The sequence below is a fragment of the Astatotilapia calliptera genome, chromosome 16, assembly GCF_964374335.1.
Source record: "Astatotilapia calliptera chromosome 16, fAstCal68.1, whole genome shotgun sequence".
Taxonomy (NCBI): domain Eukaryota; kingdom Metazoa; phylum Chordata; class Actinopteri; order Cichliformes; family Cichlidae; genus Astatotilapia; species Astatotilapia calliptera.
In genome coordinates, this window is record NC_137437.1 from 2,289,245 (window position 1) to 2,317,204 (window position 27,960).

Consider the following 27,960-nt stretch of genomic DNA (forward strand, 5'->3'; position numbering starts at 1 on the left):
GATGTTGCCACAACTATACATGCCAACCCTCCCGATTTTTCCGGGAGAATCCCGAATTTCAGTGCCCCTCCTGAAAATCTCCCGGAGCCACCATTCTCCCGAATTTCTCTTGATTTTCCACCCGGACAACAAAATTGAAAAACCATATTGCAGAATTCATAGCGCGGCCCTGCCAATTCCAGTTTCCAACAATGGCGGCAGCTACTTAGTTTTAATATTACTCTTATTTCTCTTCCTGGGTCGCAAAAAAACTTTTCAGGTGAGAATGTAGCTGTGTAAACTTCAAACATCTGAGCCGACCGACACATCGTCTTCAAACCCCCACGGGCTTTCACCACTCAGGTTAAACATGATGTACAAGTCACTTTGATAACTTAAAAATGTTCTTGTTTGGCTTTTTCAGTGTTTTATTTGTTCGTGAGTAAATCGGTTTGGCTGAGATTAAAGTTATTAGATTAGATTAAATTAATTGTAACTTTATTATTCCACACAGCTGAATAAACGTCAAACTGAAAATGATTAAACAGAAGTGAGAGACGGTGGAGAGTTTACGTCAGCGCCCGGTTATATTAGAGAGCAAGGAGCAGACGGCAGAGTTTCACTCCACCGAGGAAGCGCATGACGTACCCCGGCTTTCTTTAGACCACGAAGGCCGAGTCCTCAGGTGGAAGCAACCTCTGAATTTGGACACTCCTGCTGTTTCCAGGCCGGTCAATAATAACGGTGACAGCCCTTTTGAATATCTCCATAATTCTGAGGTCTCAAGGTTGGCAAGTATGGCCACAACACCTCACTCTTGGAGCACCTTTTTGCCACATGTATCGCAAACCACGTCTCAGCTGTTTGTGGAGGTAAAATATGTCCACACATGACTCCAATTACACTCAGCCATTGTTGTGAGTGCGCACGCCAGCGGCTGCAAGACATTTATACAGCCGTATTTCGCCCATAACTATGAAAGGCGGAAGGGGAAGTAGTTCCTTTGAATGTAGAAAATCCGAATGTTATAGTTTCTTTCCACTGTGTTCCTGTTAATGATAAACTACAAATTTACCCTAAAGTACTAAAATATCGATATTTTAATGTGAGAATCGATAAATGATTGGTATCGGAGGAATCGATATTTCAGGATCGATCCGCACATCACTAATATTTACATTTCTCTGTTTATTCTGCGCTTTGTCAGCGTGTTTGCAGCTGCCTTAAGACGTACATCCTTCAGCAAACACTATTTTCACCCTGTTAACATATATTAGGTTGTTTAAATTGCTTAGTAATTAAGCACAAAACACTGCTTGTTGTGATAACCACAAAGGTTTGTAGTTGTTTGGGGGCTGGGTCACCTTAGTTTGAGCTTTCTGGGAGTTGTCGTCAGATTTGTTTTACACACTAACAAACAAAGCTAGAATCACGCTGTTTTATTTTTACAGCAGTGAAAATAAATGTGAATTCCCCTTTTTTACCAACTATAGTCTTGTGTAAAGACATTATCAAGTTTACTGTTAGTGCAGAAAATGGAACTCAGCCAAGCTGGCTCTTGAAACTGTACATGGTGGCAAATTCAGTTGTGTAAATCCACAAAGAGCAGTAGGTCAGCGGATTACAGTATGTACACAAAGAAAATCTACTAGAGCTCACATTAGAAATTATGGTTAGTTGTGACAAGACTACAGTTTCCCCCACATGGCAGATCTCACTTTAACCCCTGACTGTACCCATTTTCCTGTTTAGGTACTTTGTCACTTTTACTTGCATAAAGAAGTTAATTCAGTAATTCAACTAATACTGCAGTATTTTTTTAACACAGGTACCTGTACTTCTACTTAAATACAGAATGTCTGCACTTTTCCCACCTGTGGTTATGAGTACCATTCACAGAGAGGTGGGGAATGACTACAATCACAGCAGTGTAAGATTGGGAAAGATGTACGCTAATATGTACCTTCTCCAATATCAGCATGGAGGAAACGAAGGCATTCACATTTCAGTGGATGCACTGTGTATATGTATAGCAAGCAGTAAGGTATTGAGGCCTCATGGTTGTTTTAGATTATGTTTATTTTAAGTACTTATTTCTCTGTATTAGGTTTAAGAAATTAGCAGCAGGAAAATAAGTTCATGTCCAAATATATGTTACATTACATGTTTAGCAGATGACGATCTCTTTATTATCTAATTTATTTCTTGTTGCACTTTACATAGAAACAGGAGCTGAAGTGTTATTTGCGCTTAATTTCAATAAAGGAGCTGGATTCCAAGCCACATGTTTTATGAACTGGCAAATCTACTCTGAAACATGAAGAGTGGGTCTCCTCTGTTCAGAGAGGGTAAGAGGGTACCATCTTACAGTGCTCTGATTGCAGCCATCCCCCAACTCTCTGTGTATGGTACTCATAGTCATAAGCATCATGACCTCACAGGCCATTGCTAGTCAGTGGTGTCAGTTTCGGTCATTATGCAAATGACTGAAACTGGCTATAAGGTTAAGGGAACCTACTTCCAGCCATCCATTTTTCCATTATCAGCCTGTTTCAGTTTAAGCGATGTTTTCAATAAATTGAGTGCTGAAAAAATATGTTTTGTATCACTAACATTTCTTCTTGTTGCATGTTGAAGCTCTAGTTCAAACCTTGTTAAGAACCAACCATGCAAAATATGATTTTCATGCCATTTTTCAAGTGGTCTCAAACTTTTGATTGGGACTGTACCAGATTATTGTAGTAAGTAAGTAATTAAATACTTGTTGATGGAGGAAAGCTGGAACATGGACTTGATATAGGGTTTTATGGGGTAGCTGAACTACGTTGTAAACCTTATCTTCCACAAGAATGATTTTTGACCTGCAGGCTTTCAATTGCTCCTCTGTTGTAAACCCCACAGCAGCTTTTTCAGGCCAAAAGAAGGTTTTGCACTAGCACAGAATCTGACCCTGAATATCACCATGATAGCTCTGACCACTTGATTTCTCGTTCTTAACTTTATTAAATGAAACACTCTGAAGATGACAGCTGAATTCCAATCAATTAAACTAACTCTGCATATTGTATTCCTGTCTTGGGATCAAAGTGCTGGAGAGGTGATCCGGTGAGTTCCTGCAGGACAACATGATGTGAAAAATTCTTGTTTGGTTTGAACAACAAAACTGATGAGTTGCTGACTGTGAGCTGCAGCTAGTGTAAATCATGCTTTTGATGGATATTTCTCACTGACACACTTTTTGACCTCCTCTAATAACAAATGTTACCTGAGTTCAGTGTGCACTGCTTTCGTGTCAAGCAGATATGTGTCATATGTCATATGTGTTCTTGATTGAACCTCCTGCTCTGGTTGTTTCATGCAGGCTATACTTATGTTCTTGATCAAAACCGACCTCAAAAATAATCAGAATCAGAATCAGAATGGGGTTTATTGCCAAATGTTGAGCAGGTTTACAACATTAGGAAATTGCTGCGGTGCTTCAGTGCAAACATGCTGTCATAAATAGCACTTAAATAGACATGGAAAAAAATAAAAGTAGGGATAAGAATTAAAAGTGCTACGTGGAAAGATATGTGCATGAGATATACATGAGATATATACATGAGAATAAGAATTAAGAGTGCTACGTTGAAAGATATATACATGAGTGCAGGTGGTGATCAGTGCCAAACATAGAATGATGCAGTGACACAGCGTAGGGTCATGTGTTAGTGGCGGGTACAGTCATATGGTTATTGTTCATGTGTCCAACAGCAGAGGGGAAGAAACTGTTCTTATGGCGAGAGGTTCTGGTGCGAATGGACCGGAGCCTCCTGCCTGAGGGGAGCAGGTCAAACAGACTGTGTCCAGGGTGAGAAGGGTCAGCTGAGATCCGAGCTGCACGCCGCAGTGTCCTGGAGGTGTACAGGTCCTGCAAAGATGGGAGTCTGCAGCCAATCACCTTCTCAGCAGAGCGCACAACACGCTGCAGTCTCTGTTTGTCCCTGATAGTGGCTCCAGCGTACCACACGGTGATGGAGGAGGTGAGGATGGACTCGATGATTGCAGTGTAGAACTGCATCATCGTCCGTGTTGGCAGGTTGAATTTCTTCAGCTGCCTCAGGAAGTACATCCTCTGCTGGGCTTTCTTGATGACGGAGGTGATGGTGGGCTCCCACTTCAGGTCCTGGGTGATGGTGTTACCCAGGAAGCGGAATGAGTCCACAGAGGTGATGGGGGTGTCAGTCAGGATGATGGGGGGGAGTGGGGCTGTGTGCTTCCTGAAGTCCACAATAATCTCCACTGTCTTCTGGGCATTCAGCACCAGGTTGTTGTGGCTGCACCAGGACACCAGACGTTCAACCTCCCTCCTGTAGGCAGACTCATCCCCGTCAGAGATTAGCTTGACAGACTGGTGGGTGGAGGTGCAGCAGTTGGTGTACAGGGAGAAGAGCAGAGGAGAAAGAACACAGCCCTGAGGGGAGCCGGTGCTGATGGTCCGGGAGTCCGAGACATTCTTTCCCAGCCTCACATGCTGCTTCCTGTCCGTCAGGAAGTCAGTGATCCACCGGCAGATGGGATCAGGCACATTCATCTGGGAAAGCTTGGCTTGGAGATGGTCTGGAAGGATGGTATTGAAGGCAGAGCTGAAGTCCACAAACAGGATCCTGGCGTAGGTTCCTGGGGAGTCCAGATGCTGCAGGACGAAGTGTAGGGCCATGTTGATGGCGTCGTCTACAGACCTGTTGGCTCTATATGCAAACTGCAGGGGGTCCAGGAGGGGGGCCGTGAGGGTCCTGAGATGGGAGAGAACTAGGCGCTCAAAAGACTTCATGACCACAGATGTCAGAGCCACGGGTCTGTAGTCATTTAGTCCAGTGATCCTAGGTTTCTTGGGGACAGGGATTATGGTGGAGGACTTGAAGCAGGCAGGCACATGACATGCCTGCAGTGAGGAGTTGAAAATGCCAGAAAACACTGGGGCCAGCTCGTTTGCACAGTGTCTGAGGGTGGCAGGAGACACACCGTCTGGGCCGGGAGCTTTTCGAGCATTCAGACTCTTAAACTGCTTCCTCACATCTGCTTCATGAATATGAAGAGTTGTGGTCGGAGGAGGTGGTGTGAAATCCTCTTTTGTGTGGGGTGAGGAGGGGGGTGTTGTAGGTGAACGGTTTGAAGGTGGTGATGGCTCTATGGAGGGGGGAGAGGTGGGGGAATTAGTGTCCAAAGTGCCTCTATTGTTGGGGCCGTTGGAGGTGTGAAGGCTGCCTGATGGCTCGTCAAAACGGCAGTAGAAGTCGTTAAGGGTGTTGGCCAAGAGCAAGTCATCAGTGGAGTGGGGGGTTTTAGGCTTGTAGTTTGTGATATTCCTAAAACCTTTCCACACAGAGGCCGAGTCATTCTCTGAGATCTGCTGCTGCATCTTCTCAGAGTGCTGATGTTTAGCAATGTCCACTTCTTTAGTGAACCTGTACTTGGCCTCTCTGTAGCAGTCCCTGTCTCCGCTTCTGAACGCCTTTCTCTTTTCCAGCCACAGCTTTTTGAGTTTAGGAGTAAACCAGGGTTTGTCATTGTTATAACTCACCCTGGTGCGTGATGGCACAATGCTGTCCTCACAGAAGTGGATATAGGAGGTGACAGTGTCCGTAAACTCGTCCAAGCTGTTAGAAGCAGCCTTCAATGTGTCCCAGTCTGTAGACTCCAAACACGTGCGAAGCTCCTCCACAGCCTCGTTGCTCCACAGTTTTTTAGTCCTCACGACAGGTTTGGAGAGCTTCAGCCTCTGTCTGTACGCGGGGATTAGGTGGATCATGACGGTCAGAAAGTCCGAGAGAAGCGCGGGGCACTGCGCGATAGGCCCCGCTGATCGTGCTGTAACAGTGGTCTAATGTCCTCTCCTCTCTGGTCGGGCATTTAATATACTGCTTATATTTTGGAAGCTCATGGCTCAGATTGGCTTTGTTAAAGTCCCCAAGAGCAATGATGAGAGAGTCCGGGAATGTCCGCTCCGTGTGGAGAATCTGCTCCGCGAGTGCGCACTGAGCTGCCTGCGCATCTGCGTCTGGCGGGATGTAAACAGCGGCCAGGATGAATGAAGCAAACTCCCGCGGAGAATAAAACGGTTTGCAGTGGATAAAAAGATATTCCAGAGAGGAAGAGCAGTGCTGAGCAATCACTGTCACATCTGTGCACCAGCCACTATTGATGTAGAAGCAGAGACCTCCACCTTTGGACTTACCGGAGAGAGCGGCCTGCCGGTCCGCGCGCAGCAGATGGAAGCCCTCCAGCTTGAGCGCGCAGTCCGGGATGTCCTCACTGAGCCACGACTCCGTAAAACATAAGACACAGGAGGAGGCAACGTCTCTGTTCATGCTTCTCATCAGGGCCAGTTCGTCAATCTTATTGCCGAGTGAGCGTACATTAGAAAGGAAGATCCCAGGAAGAGCAGTTCGCAGTCCGTGTCTCCTCAAACGCACGAGTGCGCCGGCTCGCTTCCCTCTAAATGATGTTTATCTTAAGATAGACACTCAGTGATGCTGCAATAGCAGGAACTGACCTTCAAACCCTCATCCTGCCCTGCACCAGTGGTCACAGTGGGAGATTGAAGTAGTTTAAGCAGTTTTGTCCTGTTGAAATCATCTTTAGTGAGCCCCTCTGATAAATATTTAGACTTTCACACATTTCAGGTTGTAGGAGTGGGCTGATTAAAGTGTCTACTTTCTTCACTTTACAAGCAGCTTAAATATCGTACAAGGACATTGCTCAAAATGTTATAACACATCTGTTCTGCTATCCCTCCTGTCAGCTAAGCACAGAAAGCTGAGGTTACAGTTCATATGGGTTTGGAAAATTGGGAAACAATGCTGAGTCTCAATTTCAATCTTGTTGTAAGACAGATTATATTTTTCATGAATAGAGTCAGCCAGGACACAGCCTTCCCCTGCACCCGTACCTACTCCTAATACCTAATACACAGAAGAGTAAACACAGTCAGTAAGTTTGTCACTTACTGAACTCATCAGGAATCAGAAGACTGAAAATCCTGTAAAAGAGTTAAACATGCAGCGTTAAAAGCATATGAGCTGGCATTATGGTCAGTTTATTGAAATTTAATTTTACACTTTTTTATTTAACAAGCTTAGGAGCCCTGGCCAGTGTGAGTGTAGAATAATCAAGTCTCCTCCTCTGATAAACCTCCATCTGTATTACTGAAAACAGTTAATGAGACTGAGTGTGAACATCTTCTATATTATGTGTCCTAAACTGACATACATGGCCTGCTACACTAAACCAAAGGAATCCCAAAAAGTTGGCTCTGTGCATCTGGATGTAGGGTTTTCAGTGGGAGAAACGTTTTATCGCTCATCCGAGTGACGTCTTCAACCTCAGCTGACTGCAGCTTTAATCAAACTTATACAACAGTACATTTCCATAATGACTGACACTAACACCACTGGAGAACAGTTTTAGCCATTATGCAACAGCCCAGCCACAGTTCACCATCAAGTTAAACTGAATAGACATTCGAAGCTAACCTCTAAGAGAAAATCTTTTCACTTTGTGCCATAAGTCTTAATGCAAGCTGAACATTTAAAAGTCTTTCCTGAAAACCCTCTCTTATCTGATCATTTTCTAATAACAGTTTAATATACAATAAATGATTACACAGCAGTGGGGAGATTTCATCACAGTGAATGTCTTCATATGTCTTTCTGAAAGTGCTGTAACTGAGTTTAAGAATATAATTCACCCACTGTTATCATCTTCAATGCTTTGTACCAACAAAGAGCAGAGCAGCTACCTGAACGCTACTCCACCAGAGGTCGATTAACTTGTTTATAATTTTACCTCCTTACTACATATGACACTGGATACTGTAGCTCCTGTGAAAAAGAGAGCTTCAAAACAGAAGTACTTAACTCCCTGGTATAACTCTCAAACATGTAGCTTAAAGCAGATAACTCGTAAGCTGGAGAGGAAATTGAGGATCACAGATTTAGAAAGCGAAGCGTACAGCTCGAACATCTTACTATTCATTACTGACTGAAGAAAATGAGAACAACCCTAGGTTTCTCTTCAGCACTACACTGCACTTCAGCACAGCCAACCATTCCTTTAACGTTAAGTAGACCGGGCAGCACGGTGGTTAGCATTGTTGTCTTCCAGCAAGAAGGGCCAGAGTTCAATTCCACCATCAGGCCAGGGTTTGCATGTTCTCCCCGTGTTTGCGTGGGTTCTCCCTGGGTACTCCGGCTTCCTCCCACAGTCCAAAGACATGCACTTTGTGGGGAAAGGTTAATTGAAAAATCTAAATTGCCCATAGGTGTGAATGTGAGTGCAAATGGTTGTCTGTCCCTGTGTGTTGGCCCTGTGACAGACAGGTGACCTGTCCAGGGTGTACCCTACCTCTTGCCTTATGACACCTGGGATAGGCTCCAACACCGCCCGCGACCATGAAAAGGATAGATGGATAGTAATGACTTTATGAAATTCCTCACAAATACAATTTTAACCATTAGAGGAAAAAAACACTCATAATCATGTAACAGATGTAATATTATCTACAGCCACTTTCATTCATTGATATTCATTTAGAGATCTTTCTCCAATTGATCTTTCTGAGTTAACTTCAATAATTACTTCCTCCAAACCATCAACGTGTCTTTTAGACCCCATTCCTACAAAACTGCTCAAAGAAGTCCTGCCATTAATTAATGCTTCGATCTTAAATATGATCAAACCCTCTCTAATGATCCACAGGCCTTCAAGCTGGCTGTAGATAAACTGTCACTTAAAAAGCATCTCTAGACCCAGCAGTCTTAGCTAATTATAGGCCAATCTCCAACCTTCCTTTCATATCAAACATCCTTGAAAGAGTAGTTGTCAAACGGCTAACAGATCATCTGCAGAACCTTTCTTGTGAACCTTTTTTGTCTTATTGGTCAGTTTCATTGCAGGGTAAGTGTTTGACGGGACATATCACCGATCTCAGGATGTGTGTGTGACATGGCTTATGAGTGATCGCTGATTGCAAGGCGTTTCTGTGACGTAACTTATCAGCGATCACCGATCGCTGGGCGTGGGTTTGACGTGACGTATTAGCGATAGCAGGGCGTGGGTTTGACGTGACGTATTAGCGATAGCAGGGCGTGGGTTTAATGTGACATATGAGTGATCACCGATCAAAAGACACGAATCGCAGGGTGTGTGTGTGACATGACGAATCAGGTATCTCAGGGCGTGTGTGTGATATGTCTTTTGAGCGATTGCCATTTTCAGTTTGTGTCTGTGACATAACCAATCAGCGATACACCCATACAAACATACACGCACATACATACCTACATGTAGCTGACCTTTTCCACTCCTGCATCACTGTACCTCTTGGCCATTCCCTGGTACATGGGCTCCAAGGACCTTTCCGTGTCAGACTGAACCATGACCCATGAAACAATCAGCCAGTTTTCATTGTGGGTGGCTGTAGCTCAGGTGGCAGAGCAGGTCAGCCACTAATCAGAAGGTCGGTGGTTCGATCCCAGGCTGCCTCCTGGCAGCATGCCAAATATCCTTGGGCAAGATACTAACCCCATGTTTGCCTACTGGTGGTGGTCAGAGGGCCCGGTGGCGCCAGTGTCCGGCAGCCTCACCTCTGTCAGTGCGCCCCAGGGTGGCTGTGGCTACAATGTAGCTGCCATCACCAGTGTGTGAATGGGTGAATGACTGAATGTAGTGTGAGTCCCTTTGGGGTCCTTAGGGACTAGAAAAAGCGCTATACAAATGCAGGCCATTCATTATGGAAAATCTGGACATGACCCCAGATGCCAGCATGACTTTTCGTGCCACCTTCCTGGTGTGGTCAGACCTGTGGATGTGTCCAAAAGTGCCTTGGAGGAGTTTGGATATGGCTGGATGTTGACGCCGGAATTCGTCGAGCAGGCAGTCAGTCAAGTAATGGCTGGACACAGAGATGCCACACCAGGCATGTGGGTCTTCCTAAGACCTGAAATCCGGTGGCTTATTTTCCTTCCTCAGGAACTTCCCAATGGTCCTCTGTCCATGGGCTCCTGCCTCAGAATCCCAGACCGATTCTGTGGCATGGAGGTACGCCAGGGGAGCTCGCTCGTACTTGAGGTGCATGAGTTCATTTATTTGGTTTGCCATGTCTGCTGAGATTTGCCAGTCCTCCTGAGCTCATTCATAACAGACTTGGAGATGGCCTTTTTGTATGTAAGAAAAGCAGGGAGAAGGTTTGTAAACTTTTTGGGCAGTTTCTCCAGCCATCGCGGATTGTCAGCAAACCAGTTCCAGCGACTCGTGGCCTGCCCACACCAGCAGAGACTTGTGAACGAAAGCAAACATGGAGACATGGCAAGATATAATTGTTTCTTAACCTGACCATGATAGCTGTCATGGCTGTGTGTAGGTAGGCAGGAATCAAGGACCCAAAATGCAGTACTCAAGGAGGTGGAAGAAACTCAATACACAGCTTTTTAGCTGGGATGAAGCAGAACAGAAAAACACTAACTAAACCGGGAGTACCGAATAACTAGACAGGTTGGCAGGCTGGCAAAACAAAACAAAACACCAGGAGCACAAGTCCAGATATACAAAACAAAACTAGACTGGGCCAAACCACGAGTCCACGAAAAAGTTCGGGGGGTCAACCCGAAGGTAGACAGCACGGGGCCAAAACAGTTCAGTTCCGGAGGCCGACCGCACGGTCGGCAACGGCAGCGGCGTGGAAACAGTTCAGGGGGCCGACCGTGCGGACGGCAACGGCGGTGACGGGCAAACAGTTCTGGGGGCCGACCGTGCAGACGGCAACAGCGGCGACAGAGGCTGGACCAGGCGAAGCTGATGCAGAAGCTGCTGCAGGCGGCGTGGATGAAGCTGCTGCTGCAGGCGGCGTGGGTGATGCAGGTGGTGGAGCAGCTGGTGGCTGGACGGGCTCCTCGGGCCCCCCAGCTGACGAGGAAGGTTGCTGGACGGGCTCCTCGGGACCCCCAGCGAAAACAGTCACAGAACCAGTGGGCACCAGGGCCCCTGGCACACACAGGGCTGAACCAGCAGGCACGGGGGCCCCTGGCAGGGACAGAACAGAACCAGCAGGTGCACAGACCTCTGGCAGGATTAACTCTCCCAGGCTCTCAGCGGAGAATGATGGCTGAGAGGTCTCAGAGTTTTCAGGTAACATGAGATTTGCCAGCTTCCTGGTTTCCAGGGGTCCAGAGTCAGCTAAGGGTTGGAGCTCAGCCTCTGGGGAGGCCCTGGAGAGGGTAGCAGTCTTTATGAGTGCGTCTTCCTGTTTAACATGAGTGAGAAAAGGGGGCGGCTCAACAAGAGACGGAGCTGCTAAAGACTGAGGTGGCAGTTGAAGTGAGAATGAAACTGGTGGTGGAGAAGATGGTTGAGCTACAGGTAATGAGGACACTGGAGGCTGAACTGATGATAAAGTTAATGATTCTTCTACCAACTGAGGTACTGCCTGGGCCATGGACTGTAACAAAGTTTGTAGTAAGTCTGGCTGTGGTAGTGACTGAGCTATGGGAAGTGAGGCTGAATGTGGTGGAGGTGGCGACTGGGCTTCAGGCTGGGCGGCTAACTGGGCTGAAGGTGGCTGAGTAGCTAACTGGGTTGCTGACTGAGCTGAGGGCTGGGGAACAGTTCATTTTTAACAGAACCCTCAGGACCCTTCGTTTCAGTTAGTAGCTCACAATCATCTGATACAAAAACAGTCTTTGGATCTTTGGAGTTATTGAGCACAGAGACACCCATCTTCCTGGTTTCATTGATAGGCTCAAAAGGAGCAGGAGTGACACAGTTTGTATGGCTCAATGAGTCGGGATAACAAGCAGTCCTTTCATCTCCAGTGCCGCTTACACAACAAGCCGGCCCGGAATTAACAGTTTTTATTTCAGCAGGAGCCAAAAGAGTAGCTCCACCACTCACCCTAGCCGGCTGTACAGAAAGAAATCCAGGCTCCCGCTGGAGCTGTGAACGCTGGCGGGGTGTCTGCCGCTTCCCTGTTGAAGAGGGAGCAGGGCAGGCTGAAGGTGATGTGAAAAAACCCGGCTGCTGCGGTGGCGTGGACAAACTCTGCTGCGGTGTGGAAATGTTGGATACACTGGGGGGAACAATGATAATCCCCAGCATCTTATAAAATGCCTGTGCTGGTGTGAGCCGGCTGCTCGCAGGTTCATAGTATTCCTCCCGGTGCTGCCTCGGGCGCTTTCCTCGAGTCCGGGTTGCAGGCGTCGACAGTGGGGAGGAAACGGAATAGTGAGTAGAGGGGTTAGTGGCAAATGAAGGCGACCGGCTACACGGAGGACCCCCAAGAACCAGCCGGGTCCCATCAAAAGCCGAGCGGTGCCTCCTCACTGAGTCTGCTGGATCCATTTTGTGGTCACGTCGTTCTGTCATGGCTGCGTGTAGGTAGGCAGGAAGAGAGGACCCAAAACTCAAAATACACAGCTTTATTGCTGGGATGAAGCAGAACAGAAAAACACTAACTAAACTGGGAGTACCGAATAACTAGACAGGTTGGCAGGCTGGCAGGCTGGCAAACAGAACACACAGAGGGCGTGAGGGCAGAAGACATTAACAATGCGACGCTGAACACTGGAGGACACGCACTATAAATACTGACGCAGGAATAAGAGGGAACGAGGAACAGGTGGGAACACAGCCGAGAGAAATTACACTTAACGAGACACGGGGAGCAAAGCTAGACACACAGACATAAGACAGGAACATGAACCTCCAAAGTAAAGGAGGAAACAAGACACACTTTACTAGGACACGGACTCGACAGAGTGAGGCAGACAAGACACTGAGCTAAACCTGCAATAACAACCAAATACAACCCGAACATTGATCCTAATACAGAAACACAGATTCATAATACCGTACTTTCTGGACTATAAGCCGCTACTTTTTCCCTAGGTTTTGAGCCATGAGGCTTATACAAAGGTGCGGCTATTCTGTGGATTTTTCTTCCACCACTAGGGGGACTCTAACCAGAATTAGAATAAAAAACAAGATAGATGAAAAATCAATGCAAAGAAGAATACACTACTTTTTCTTTAGCAGATAGAACACGCACAACAAATTACCAACTGGTAATTATTTTCAAATCCTCGCCCCTTCATCATGGAAACCACACTAAGAAGTTCGTATGATGCAAGTTTTAAGTTGAAGGCCATCGATCTTGCTATCCAGGAGGGAAACCGCGCTGCTGCACGCAAGCTTAGCGTCAATGAGTCTATGGGGAGACGTTGGAGGCGGCAGCGGGAAGAGCTCATGCAATGCCAAAAGTCGAGAAAAGCTTTCAGAGGACATAAAAGCAAGTGGCCTGAACTTGAAAATGTCCTGGAGGAATGGGTGTACACACAGAGAGCAGGTGGCCGAGGTGTATCCACTGTACAGATCCGACTGAAAGCCAAAACAATCACCCGCGAAATGAATATTAAAGATTTCAAAGGTGGGCCGTCATGGTGTTTCAGATTTATGAAACGTAAAAACCTGTCCGTCAGGGCACGGACCACTCTCTGTCAGCAACTCCCCCCTGACTATCAGGAAAAAGTTGAAAACTTCCACAAATTCGTTGAAAAAAAGATACAAGAAAACTCCATCGGACCAGACGATGCAAAAAGCATCCTTTTCTGATGTCTGTCAGTGGATCCTAACAGCGTGGAGTGCTGTGAAAGAATCCACCATCACCAATGGGTTCCAAAAGGCTGGACTGCTGCGCGAAGAGAGCGGCGCACCTTCAGAGCCAACTTCACCGGAGGATGACAGTGACACGGAGAGCGAGACTGATGGAGGCAGATGTGATGAAGCTCTTCTGAGCCTGTTCAACTCTGACACTGAAGAAGACGACTTCATGGGTTTCAGCGAAGATGATTAAAGTGACTTGTGGTTTCAAATACAGGAAAAGTGGAGGTAAATAAATAGTGGTTATTTTCTCTTGCTTCTGTTACGTTTTAATCAGCAAAGTTGCTGCCATGTTAAAAGGCATTGTTCGGAAAGAATCTGTTCAGGTACATACTTGTACATTTGCAGTACAAGATTGTTCTGTACATGCAGTAAATATCTATTTTTTCATCATAGATATCTGCGGCTTATAGCCGGGTGCGGCATGTATATCTTTTTTTTTTTTTAATTTTTAAAAATAGAGCGGATGCGGCTTATATACAGGTGCGCTCTATTGTCCAGAAAGTACGGTAATAAAAATCAAAGCACCAGAGAAACATAAAGAACAATCCATCATTCAAAAATAAACCAAAACATAAGGAACTCAAAATGCTGGGTCGAACCGACCCAGAACCATGACACTATCAGGATTGGGTAGTCGCCAATATCACAAATTTTGCATTCCAAGTTTCCAAAAAAGGGGGGGTCGTCAATGTTAGGTGCATAGATGTTGCTTAAAATCATCCTATGGCCTTGAATCTCAGCCAAGAGTAGCAATGTGGGGGGGGGGGGGGGCTTCTTTGCCTCCCTCCTGCTGTGTGCCCAGCCTGGAGGCTGCGGTCTGTGACCGACTCCACGTGCAGACGGCTTCCTGTGATAGTGTTTCCTCACCTGGCTCATGTGTGCCCTGCCCAATTTTACTCTTGTGTGTGTGTGTGTGTGTGCGTGGGGGGGGGATACGTCCGTCCCCCCGACGGACGTATCCATGATCGTTTATGTTAATGAGAGTGTGGGGAGTGAGTTGGAGGGCGGGATGGGGTGGGCTGCTTGTAACCATGTAAAACACTTTGTGCTACATTTTTGTATGAAAAGTGCTTTATAAATAAAGATTGATTGAATGTCCGCCCATCTTCGTCCTTAACCATCCGGATGCATTTAAACTTTAGCTGCTTATGAATCAAAATTGTTACACCCCTACTCTGACTGCTGCCACACAAAAAAAATACCTGACCCACCCAATCACAGCAAAGTATTTCTGACTCTTGGGGAGACAAGTGAGTCTCTTGAAGAAAGACAATGTCAACTTTTTTTGATTTGATAAATGTCATGATCTTCTTCTTTTTAACTGGATAATTAAGGCCCTTTACATTCCAGGTCATTAAGGTAAGGGCCCTTTGGTACTTGCCTTAATGACCTGGAATGTAAAGGGCCTTAATTATCCATGAGTTGGTCTTAATTATCCATGATGGCGAATAAGGGCCCTTTGGTACTTATTCGCCATCATGCAGTATGTATCAGACATATAACAGTGGAGTAACTTATTATTAAAACCAGGAGTTCAATACCGAGTGGACAATATTTGGAAGGCTGGCTGTAAGTACAATAGGGGGTTATGGAAGTAAATAAAAATAACAGCCGATAAACATTTAAACAAATACGTCTGAGGTGACCAAGAACACTAGTCACCCTCAGGTGGGCTATGAGCCCCAAAAAGAAAACATAAAGTTTATGGTCCGTGACTCAGTGACCAGTCGAACAGTCATAAACAGGACCCGTCACCAGCAGCAGCAGCATAACAAGTCAATGTAATATGAGGAGAGCAGTCATTCTGGCACTTAGCTACCTGAACACACCTCTATGCAGGTTGGTTAGAACTGTCCCCTGACAATCTAAGAAGGGCTTTATGACAATTGAATTACTAAAGGAGGAATTTAATAATCTTAGTGAGCTTCTCTACCAAGCAGATTGTGTCGTATTCTCAAAAGTAGCACAACTGAATAAATCAAATCAAACCGCGAAGCCCTATAATATTGAAACTAAACAGGAGGTGCAAAGTATATCGTGGATAGCATGTTAATTAATGCTAGGGCAAAAAAGGGTAGTGTCTGTAAATAACTCCCTTAACCTCCTAGGACCTGGCATCCACATATGTGGACATCACATTTTGGGTTATTTAGACCAAAATAGTCAATTGTGGTCTACAAGGGCCTGATATCCACTTATGAGGACATTATACTGCTACTGTTCTATCGAAATTTTAAAGGAATATCCTCATATGTGGCTCTTATTTTTCTTAAAAACAAAAATAAGATAAAAAAAAAATCTGGCAATCCTTTGTTTTTACATTCATCGGGCCCCAATGTGACCAAATATCAAAGAGAAATTAAAAATGCTGCCGTGGAAGAGTTACGAAGAGTTTTCCTTTTAATGCCATTTGGAAGTAATAGAAAAAGTAGCTCATATAGACAAAGTGAAAGGGCTTTTACTCTGAAATGCAAAATCAGACAGACTTGATATTAACAGGATACCACTGAGGTTGTGTGGTGTTGATATGCACTGCAATTAGCCTGTGGAAACAGGAATCTTCCTTTCACCAGCATTCCTAAGTCACTAAAAGAGTAGGTTATATATGGGCAATTTCAAAGGGCTTTTATTTTGGAAGGTAAAATCAGACTGACTTGATATTTACATGGAACCATCGTGAAGTCGTATGCTGTAAATAATTGCAATTATCATGTGGAAACATAATGTTTTCTTTTAAAAAGCATTCTGAAGTCTTGAAGCGATCACAGGAAAAATAACTGCGGGTGAAGATAAACTTTCAGGAAGTTAAGAGATTATCAGTACGAGTGAAGAATGTGTCAGATTGAAATTCTGAGAAATACAGAACTGCATATTACACATTCAAATGACAAATATTGGGAAATACCATATTAATTAATGTTGTCACGAAAATATTGCAACTTTAATCACTAAACTAGGCCAGGATCTAGATCTAGAGCTCAGCCCCAGATATCTTTTTGAATTCAGGGATGATGTGAAGGGGAAATTATGGTTCAGTGGTGGAGCAGTCTAATGGAGGCTGCTCTTGTTCCTCAAAAACTGGAATGCTCCATTTCATTTTGCAAACAGTAGGGTGATATTTTCCCAAGTAATTCCTGTGTGGTGTTGTTAATTGCTGTGGAAGTGCAATCTTGTACGATATAGGTTAGAGAAACAGAATACAACTGTTGCAGCTCACTTTAGAACTAGTTAGCACATTAGTAAATGTATTTGTACCCCACGCCTTCGCCTACAGGAGAGGCGCAAGACTGTTTTTGATTAAAACAAATTAAAACAATATTTCCACACCGGAACGTTAATGTGTGATCGTCCTTCCCGAGGAAGGAGGAGAGAAAAAGGCAGACGCGGAGAGTGAGCCGTGAAGTGTATCATGTGAACCACCCGCATCAACACAGACGCAGTCAGACGCTTTGGGGAGGTGACTGAAACACTTTGTGCTGTGTTTGCGAAGAGGACGTCCGATTTGTATCCTTCCTTTAAACGAGACATAGATGTGTTTGCTTTTAGAAACGCCGCGTAAAACCGGTCAATTCCTCCTTTAACATTTTTGTATTATTATTATTTTTATTTCTGTTATCAGGTGGCTCATCAGGGCACTCTCGATGGGAATCTCGACAGAAATTACAGTTATTGCACTTCTTCTGCAGCGCTGTCCCCATGTGAGCAGATATTTAACCCCCCCCCCCCCCACACACACACACCTTTTAGTAGGGTTTTTAAACACAAAATAGCAGTAATGGCAGTTTTCGTCTCTGCCTTAGGGCATATCCAGCGTTATAGGTCTTTCAGTGTGTTTACAGGTTGAAGCTGTTCGTCCTGAATGCGACCCAAACTACATTTTGCTCCAAGATGAAGTGTCCTGTTTGGAGCTGCTCAACAAGACTTTCATCAGCCAAGGACAACAACAAGGCGAGTACCACATTTTTATCTCGTAATAAGAAAGAAAGACTAAAAATAAATAAAAGAACTTGTATTTTATATTGTAATGAAGATTTCACCATGACCTGCCCCAAACATATATGTTGTAATGTGGTTTTAAAAAAACAAATATGAACAAACCACTAAGCTTGATAAAAACATCTACTTTATGTTATTACTGAATACATTTGTATTTTGCAACAGAAAGGCAGCTATTGTGCCTTCTTAATGGTGGGCAATCTCAAGACAGTATTTTTTCTTCTGTTTATACAAACTACTTTAGTATTTTTCCAGTAACACATGTTTGTTCTTTCATAAATTTTGCTGCCAGTAAATTTACTGAATTTATTTACATTTCTTACTGGGAATTACATGACATCACATTTGACCTCGCAGATAATAAACCTGAAAAAGGAGCAAAACCAAAAAGTACAAATAGCGAAAGTGAAACTGAGGCTGTTCACTCCAGTAGAATCCAGCATTGTGATATAAACTTCAGTTTCACAGCTAGTTTGACAGAATGGCTTAAGATTTTCTTGTTGTCATTGTAGAGGTATTAGAGCTGAACTGAAGTCTTTTCCTATGGTGTTATTTTTGTGCCACTATTCTGAGCGCACGTAAAAAAAAAATTTGCAGGTGTTGCATTTTGAGGAGAAATTTATTTTCAGCGAAGAAAAGCTAAATTTGAGTGAACAAAATTCATTGCTGCATGAAAAAAAACACACACACACAACAGCAGCCCCTGTCGCTCAGTTTTTGCACTTGCGCTCGCTCGCCTCAACATTTCTGCCCGTGCGCGCTCAACCCTTTCTCTACACCGTTATATTTGTGCCACAAAACCAGCCAATCACAGACTTGGATGCAAAAAAAATCTGATTGGCTGTTTTGGTCTCCAATAAGCTCGAAATGACGAAATGCAATATCCCAGAATCCATTTCGTCCAAAACTCAAACGAGGCAGTGGCGGAGGAACACAGAGTGGCGGAGTTTGAAATATTACTCTGTCTGGGTCACAAAATAAACTTTTAAGATATTTTCATGCGAGAATGTTTCTGTGTAAAATATCACATATTTGCATAAGTGCTCTAACGTTCCCGGAAATGCCTGTTACCAGCTGACCGGGTGGTCACTCCGGTTAAACATAATATAAAAGGCTGAACTGACAAAAAATCACCGACTACACCACCAGGTATTACAGGAAAAACCATAAAGCCTTTGAACTACAACAAACGCTGTTGTGACAACACTGTCTTGTTGGTATACAGTGGGGCAAAAAAGTATTTAGTCAGCCACCGATTGTGCAAGTTCCCCCACTTAAAATGATGACAGAGGTCAGTAATTTGCACCAGAGGTACACTTCAACTGTGAGAGACAGAATGTGAAAAAAAATCCATGAATCCACATGGTAGGATTTGTAAAGAATTTATTGGTAAATCAGGGTGGAAAATAAGTATTTGGTCAATAACAAAAATACAACTCAATACTTTGTAACATAACCTTTGTTGGCAATAACAGAGGTCAAACGTTTACTATAGGTCTTTACCAGGTTTGCACACACAGTAGCTGGTATTTTGGCCCATTCCTCCATGCAGATCTTCTCGAGAGCAGTGATGTTTTGGGGCTGTCGCCGAGCAACATGGACTTTCAACTCCCGCCACAGATTTTCTATGGGGTTGAGGTCTGGAGACTGGCTAGGCCACTCCAGGACTTTCAAATGCTTCTTACGGAGCCACTCCTTTGTTGCCCGGGCGGTGTGTTTTGGATCATTGTCATGTTGGAAGACCCAGCCTCGTTTCATCTTCAAAGTTCTCACTGATGGAAGGAGGTTTTGGCTCAAAATCTCACGATACATGGCCCCATTCATTCTGTCCTTAACACGGATCAGTCGTCCTGTCCCCTTGGCAGAAAAACAGCCCCATAGCATGATGTTTCCACCCCCATGCTTCACAGTAGGTATGGTGTTCTTGGGATGCAACTCAGTATTCTTCTTCCTCCAAACACGACGAGTTGAGTTTATACCAAAAAGTTCTACTTTGGTTTCATCTGACCACATGACATTCTCCCAATCCTCTGCTGTATCATCCATGTGCTCTCTGGCAAACTTCAGACGGGCCTGGACATGCACTGGCTTCAGCAGCGGAACACGTCTGGCACTGCGGGATTTGATTCCCTGCCGTTGTAGTGTGTTACTGATGGTGACCTTTGTTACTTTGGTCCCAGCTCTCTGCAGGTCATTCACCAGGTCCCCCCGTGTGGTTCTGGGATCTTTGCTCACCGTTCTCATGATCATTTTGACCCCACGGGATGAGATCTTGCGTGGAGCCCCAGATGGAGGGAGATTATCAGTGGTCTTGTATGTCTTCCATTTTCTGATGATTGCTCCCACAGTTGATTTTTTCACACCAAGCTGCTTGCCTATTGTAGATTCACTCTTCCCAGTCTGGTGCAGGTCTACAATACTTTTCCTGGTGTCCTTCGAAAGCTCTTTGGTCTTGGCCATGGCGGAGTTTGGAGTCTGACTGTTTGAGGCTGTGGACAGGTGTCTTTTATACAGATGATGAGTTCAAACAGGTGCCATTCATACAGGTAACGAGTGGGGGACAGAAAAGCTTCTTACAGAAGACGTTACAGGTCTGTGAGAGCCAGAGATTTTCCTTGTTTGAGGTGACCAAATACTTATTTTCCACCCTAATTTACGAATAAATTCTTTACAAATCCTACCATGTGAATTCATGGATTTTTTTTTCACATTCTGTCTCTCACAGTTGAAGTGTACCTCTGGTGCAAATTACTGACCTCTGTCATCATTTTAAGTGGGGGAACTTGCACAATCGGTGGCTGACTAAATACTTTTTTGCCCCACTGTATATGTATGATTTGTATCACCTTCATGTTTCCACACCGATATCATGACCAGCAGCTTTACAGCTGTGGCTCCAGCAAACATCAGCTGATACTAGAAATTAATATTAAACACATTCTAACAACAGCTGATCAAGCTTGAACGTGCTGCTGTTGTTTAGTGCAACATCTGCTGATTTCCTCCTTCTGGCGCAAAGTGGGAGATAAACAAACAAGAGAGACGATCAGCTGATCATTGATCAGTTTCATGAGTGAAGTAGCAACAGGAGAGGGAGGAGAATGAGAGGAGAAGAGGCAGCTGACTGGCCAGCTGATAGTGTCAGGGCAGGCAGATCGAGCAATCGCAGACTGTGAATACACTGAACTGTTTATCATTAAATAGTTCTTTATTTACAGTCACCAGGTGCAATATATGAAAGTGGGGCGGGGGGGGCAGGGATTCATGGGACAGTCCAGAGAAAACAAACAGGTTCTTCTCACTTGCACCTCGAGGAATTACAAACCCCTCATCATCAGTGGCACGCCAGTGGAGAGAGTGGACAGTTTCCGATACCTGGGTGTCCACATCACTCAGGACCTGTCATGGTCCTGTCACATCAACACCCTGGTTAAGAAAGCTCGTCAGCGTCTCTTCTTCCTCAGAAGACTTAGAGACTTCCATCTGCCACTGAAGGTGCTCAAGAACTTCTACTCCTGCACCATCGAGAGCGTCCTGACGGCAAACATCTGCACCTGGTTTGGGAACAGCACCAAGCAGGACAGACGAGATCTGCAAAGGGTGGTGCGCTCGGCAGAACGCATCATTCAATCAGAGCTCCCTGACCTGCTGTCCATCTACACCAAGCGGTGCAAGTCCAAAGCTAGGAAGATTATGATGGACCTCTCCCATCCCAACAATGGACTCTTCTCACTGTTGAGGTCTGGGAAGCGCTTCCGCTCCCTTAAGGCCAAAACAGAGAGAATGAGGAGGAGCTTCTTCCCCCAGGCTATTCGGGGCCTGAACCAGGTGTAGGACTGGACTCTCCCAAACACGTCACTATAAGACTGGACTCTCCCACACACGTCACCACACGCACCACCACACATTTCCTATAATCCTATAATTCCTATAATTTATAATCCTTATCTTTATAATCTCTTCTGCTATTTGCACATTCTTTACTGTAAATTCCTAAGTTAATTTGTAAACTTTTGTAGTAAATTGTAAATATTGTAAAACTTTTCTTCTGTCATTTAATGGTCGGGCATTGTACAGCTACAAGCATTTCACCCCCATGTCATACTGTGTATGGTTGTGTGTGTGTGACAAATACAATTTGAATTTGAATTTGAATTTGAGTAGTGTAAAACAGACTTATCAGGCGACTAGAATCACCTAAAAAACATTTATACATTTTCCAAAGCACCAAATGAATACATGCATATTCTTGTGACAGTGCAGTTCATTCAGTGGTTTAATCAATAAGTGAAAACTTGCTTTAGAAGCTTTCTCATCTTGATGTCAATGGTCAGCTTATTATCCAAGTAGGGTATTTTTCGTCACATCCGTATTGAATTCCTGCTGAGGGCTCATACAGCCTGTTGATTTTGTATAGTTCTAGGCATTCCAGGATCCCTACATGAGGCATTAATCAATAGGCCTTCTGGTAGTCAATTCAGGTGGTGTTTCGTTCCACTGCTGTTTAAGAAAATATCTTTATGGGCCCAACTCATGTATTGAGCTAATAGTAGGATGGGATCGGAGCCTTCTGGGAATCTTTGGGGATCAGGACTGCCGGGCCTTTGGTTAGCGCTTCTGGTTGCATCTCTTTCATTAGCAGCTTTTTCATTTGTGCTGCCAGATGTTCATACAGTGCAGTTAGCTTCTTTATCCACTATATGTGGCTCATGTCATGGTCTGTGCTGTACAACTCTTCATCATAGGTGAGACTCTTTCTTAGATGTCTGCCACTGTGATGGTCACTGGGTCCTGCTTATGTGTTGCATCCTTCCATATGCTTTTCCAGTGTTGCTCCCTCTCCACCCTTGGCAGTGCTGTTGTCATAACATTCCCCTCCAAATCTTTTCTACGGGTAAACTTGGTTTATAGTTAAATAATATCAGTTAAAGGCTCCTTTACTCCGTGCAAAGACTTTAGTGAAGGAAACCTCTGTGTTTAGATCTTTAAATCCAGGCTTTCCCTGTCTATTTAAACCCAAGCTTCGATTCAACAGCAGGTTTGAAGATGAAAGAAGATTGACAGAGTAGATGGTATTGCAATGCTGTATGGTGAACTGTAATGATTTTAACTGAATGTGGTAACTTGAGAAGAAACCCAGCATACTTTTTCCCCATTACTGCAGCAGGTAATAGCATGATCTGTCAGCTAACAGCATTTGCAGTACAAAAAAATCTTGTGTTGCCATGGTTTCCACTCCCAGGTTGGTTCTGGAAACGAGAGTACTGAAGAGAAATTACATTAGCTGTTCTGTTGATAGGTGGATTCATAGCATACACAAGGACATCACACATTTTTAGAGTTCCATAGGGCCAAAGGGCATCATGTAATCTCCAGTAATGAATAACAGACACATCCTTCATGTTAAATGTTTTTAACAGTAGTCCTGCTCTGTTGTGAGATATCGACACAATTTGGCATCCCTGGCCTATTTAAAGAATAATACTGTAAACATGGCTGAAAGTTCTTTTCGGCTTCTCCGATATGCGTATTGAAGTATCCTTTGAGTAGGTACTGAATCCTGAGTTGCCTTTGATATTTTCAGAGTTTTTAGCACATGCATGAATGTGTAAACAAGGCAATGAGTAATAGTCTGTTTTACCATTTACCTGTTTACCACAGCAAACATCTTAATGAAAAACATAAAGATGTTTGTGACTGTGATGGGTAGACAGCGTCATAAAAACTGCAGGCAAGGTTATTATCGTTCGAAACGAACAAAATAATTAAAACTAGAAGTAAAAAACATTTGAATAACTGAAAAAAACAATTAGCCTTCACAGAATTTTTTTTTTACTGAAACTATATTGAGCATTCACAAAACTGACTAAAGTCAACTGAATTTATAGAGAAAATGTGTGGGTTTTTTGTTCGTTTGTCTTTTTTTTGCGGGGGCGGGTGGGGAGATCATATGTTAATCTAGGGTGAATATGAAGTCCAGTTTCTGGTTTGTTTTCTTGCTGTGCTACTTTATGCCAGCAGATGGAAAGTCACGTCGTCTGTGTTGCCGATCTGTCCACACTGAATGTGACTATTCCCAGTCTGCCCCAGTCCTCATGCCAAATATCCTTGGACAAGATAGTAACCCCATGTTTCTCTCCGATGCATCCATTGGAGTATGAATGTGTGTGTGAATGTTAGATTGGAAGCTTAGAAAAAGTGCTTGTGCGAATGGGTGTGATTTGGTAAATGAACGAGTTTTGTATAACCGCTTTGAGTGCTCAGAGTAGAAAAGTGCTATATAAGAACCAGTCCATTGACTATGTTTCAGATAAAAGTGTCATGTAGTGGAACAAGATCAAATATGTGGGACATTTCTAAAGGCAGAAAAATCCCATGACCCTTAAAGTCCACCTGAAAAGCTTGCACAAAAAGCCTAACCTGGCTTACCTGGAGAAGATAAGAGAGCATGCCCTACCCTCATCCCCAGAAACAGAAGCTAACCTCAGGCAAGGAAGCATGATACATCCCAAGACAACCTCACAAAAAACATTTTGTAGTACTTTCAACAGCGATCCGATACTGGTTAGTCACATCCCAAGTGAGAGGAATCATTGGTGAATATGTTTATTGAGACGGGGATATCCACACAACTATGTTAGCACTTCACTTGATGTAAAATTGAAAACACCCACAAGGCTCATCATGTCCAAGATGAAATGTGGATGGAATCTGAGTTGGAAAAGTCAGGAAAAGTGTGAGGAGAGTGGAGCTCACTGCTAGTGTCGTGATAGGAGCAAATACATTGTTGTTGTTTTTTCTTTTTACTCATATAAATTAATTCACAATTCAACAGCATTTACAGCTAATGTGAAAGTTTCCTTTGGCTTTTCGGGTGGATATGAATATATAGAGAAGAAATCTACTTCTCATTCACTGCAACTATGTTACAGAAAACATAGATGTTTGTCACCTTCCTGATTTCCTATTTTTTTGTATGTTTGGCACACGTATATGTTTCATATCATCAAACTAATCTAAGTATCAGAAATGACAAGTAAACTCAAAGTGGCGTTTCTAGGTGTTTATTATTTAGGGGGAAAACCTACCAAACCTACATTGTATATCACTGAGGTCGAACAAGATATGTTTAATGAGCCATCTCTGTATCGCCCTAAAAGTTTTTTAATTAAATCTGGTGTTGCATAATAACTGACATATACAAAATGTAGTGCCGGTGATAGTGTTTGACAAAACAATTAGCTGAATTATATAAAAGTGAGATATTTAATTAAATTCGTCACATACACAGTACAACATACAACAACACTAGTAATAATATTGCAATAATATTGCAGTTCTGATTTTGCAATGTCCAAAAAAGTGCTGCATATATTTATATTTTATATTTATATTAGTAATTTAATGGGGAATGACACCAATTTATTATGAATAAAAATAATAATTAATATTTAGTTATTAAATCATTTGACTGAACAGCAGCTTTTTTATATATTTAATAAAATTGTCTTAATTTATTCTGACTGTGTATTCAGCTAGAGGTTAGAGAAAGTCTTAGATAGAATTTAATTAGGGAAAAATGTCTATTTTCTGAAGTATATATTGCTAGAGAAGGAGTAGAGTAACTCCTTCTGCACTGGTGAGAAAAAGTTTGAGGTTGATGGAGAGGAAAGCAGTCTAACAGTAAAGGCACTATTTAGTAGTCAAGCTGTCATCTTTTGTTTGGTTTAGCTTGTGTTTAGAAAATGTCCTCAGTCGAACAGGCAGAACACAAGATGAAAACTGACAAATACTGAGAAAAGGCACACAGACTTCCACCTCCAGTCTCAACAAAGCCTGTGAGGGCTTAGACCACCACCCAGCATCTGAGGACTATTTAGAAGACATTTGAAGCCCTTTATGCACACTTTCCTTAAATTTGTGCACATCTGCAAAGGCGGTCTAAGGGCACACAGTTGTTAGTAAGTGAAAAAGATGTTTATGTGTGTAGTTGTGATTCCTTTCATTTGGCCAACCAAACATCCAACAGAACAAATAGCTCCAACAATGTGCAATGCTTTTTCATTTACTAACAACTGTGTTTTTGAAAAATAAACACTGACCAGAATATATGTTACAAAAATAAGAGGAATAGAAGGGCATTATATTATATTCCTAACTGAGTTGTTAACCCAAGATTGTGCTTCGGATTGGCCCATTGCTCCAATACAGGAAGTTTGGATCAGCTCGCTATTTAAAGGGTCCAAGTCTTTGATTCCAAGGGGTATTCCCCTATATGGATTTTTTATATAGCACTTTTCTACTCTACCTGAGCTCTCAAAGCAGTTTATACAACTTGCCTCATTCCCCCATTCATACAATCCCATTGTACACACATTAGTACTGTGATGGATGCAAGCAAGAGCAAACTGGGGTTCCTATCTTGTTACTATCCAGGGATATTTAGCATGCAGGGATCAAATCGCCAACCTTCTGATTAGTAGATGACCATCTCTACTTCCTGAGCTTCATCCAGAGCACAATGTCTTGACCTGCCTATAACCAGATGTCGACGTCAATATTAAAATATTAAAATAGTAAAACACAGCAAAACATGCACAATAAAACCCTAGGTAACTTGTCCCTTTCAGTGTTGGTCAAGTTACTTGAAAAAAGTAATCAGTAACTAATTACTGATTACTTCCCCCAAAAAGTAATCCCGTTACTTTACTGATTACTTATTTTCAAAAGTAATTAATTACTTAGTTGCTTAGTTACTTTTTAAAAACATGATTTACAACCTGAATAGGTGATAAAGCGATAGATCTTTCAGCCCAATTCTACTTTTTCTGCATAATTCATCATACAAAATGTAATCAAATGGAAAAGTCTCTTTTTAAAACTTGTTTTATCAGTTTTAACCTTTTAACTTTATGCATCAAGCAAAAATGTAATTATATGCAGCATTCTCTGACTGGAAGAAATTTGTTTAATATTTAAACCTATTTTCTGCACATTCCAGCACATAAAATAAAAAAAATTTTGTGTTTACACTCAGTCTTTCAAATAAATGCAAGTAAAACACAGCAGAAAATAAATAAAATCAAAGACTAGCGGTCCTGTTGCTCTATTTTCACCTGTACAGGGAGTGCAGAATTATTAGGCAAATGAGTATTTTGTCCACATCATCCTCTTCATGCATGTTGTCTTACTCCAAGCTGTATAGGCTCGAAATTAAGCATATTAGGTGATGTGCATCTCTGTAATGAGAAGGGGTGTGGTCTAATGACATCAACACCCTATATCAGGTGTGCATAATTATTAGGCAACGTCCTTTCCTTTGGCAAAATGGGTCAAAAGAAGGACTTGACGGGCTCAGAAAAGTCAAAAATAGTGAGATATCTTGCAGAGGGATGCAGCAGTCTCAAAATTGCAAAGCTTCTGAAGCGTGATCATCGAACAATCAAGCGTTTCATTCAAAATAGTCAACAGGGTCGCAAGAAGCGTGTGGAAAAACCAAGGCGCAAAATAACTGCCCATGAACTGAGAAAAGTCAAGCGTGCAGCTGCCAAGATGCCACTTGCCACCAGTTTGGCCATATTTCAGAGCTGCAACATCACTGGAGTGCCCAAAAGCACAAGGTGTGCAATACTCAGAGACATGGCCAAGGTAAGAAAGGCTGAAAGACGACCACCACTGAACAAGACACACAAGCTGAAACGTCAAGACTGGGCCAAGAAATATCTCAAGACTGGTTTTTCTAAGGTTTTATGGACTGATGAAATGAGAGTGAGTCTTGATGGGCCAGATGGATGGGCCCGTGGCTGGATTGGTAAAGGGCAGAGAGCTCCAGTCCGACTCAGACGGCAGCAAGGTGGAGGTGGAGTACTGGTTTGGGCTGGTATCATCAAAGATGAGCTTGTGGGGCCTTTTCGGGTTGAGGATGGAGTCAAGCTCAACTCCCAGTCCTACTGCCAGTTTCTGGAAGACACCTTCTTCAAGCAGTGGTACAGGAAGAAGTCTGCATCCTTCAAGAAAAACATGATTTCCATGCAGGACAATGCTCCATCACACGCGTCCAAGTACTCCACAGCGTGGCTGCAAGAAAGGGTATAAAAGAAGAAAAACTAATGACATGGCCTCCTTGTTCACCTGATCTGAACCCCATTGAGAACCTGTGGTCCATCATCAAATGTGAGATTTACAAGGAGGGAAAACAGTACACCTCTCTGAACAGTGTCTGGGAGGCTGTGGTTGCTGCTGCACGCAATGTTGATGGTGAACAGATCAAAACACTGACAGAATCCATGG

At 43.5% G+C, this 27,960-nt stretch overlaps 1 protein-coding gene across 1 annotated transcript in view; it reads left to right on the plus strand.

Annotated features, from left to right (window-relative positions):
* Positions 1-15,943: 15,943 nt before the first annotated feature.
* The window catches only part of sctr (secretin receptor), a 31,856-nt gene continuing 19,839 nt past the window's right edge, over positions 15,944-27,960 (plus strand). Inside the window, exons 1-2 of the mRNA XM_026144909.2 lie at positions 15,944-17,372; positions 17,514-17,622. Of these exons, the coding sequence (XP_026000694.1) occupies positions 17,316-17,372; positions 17,514-17,622 (166 nt within the window). The 5' untranslated portion in view covers positions 15,944-17,315. The remainder of the gene's footprint in view (positions 17,373-17,513; positions 17,623-27,960) is intronic.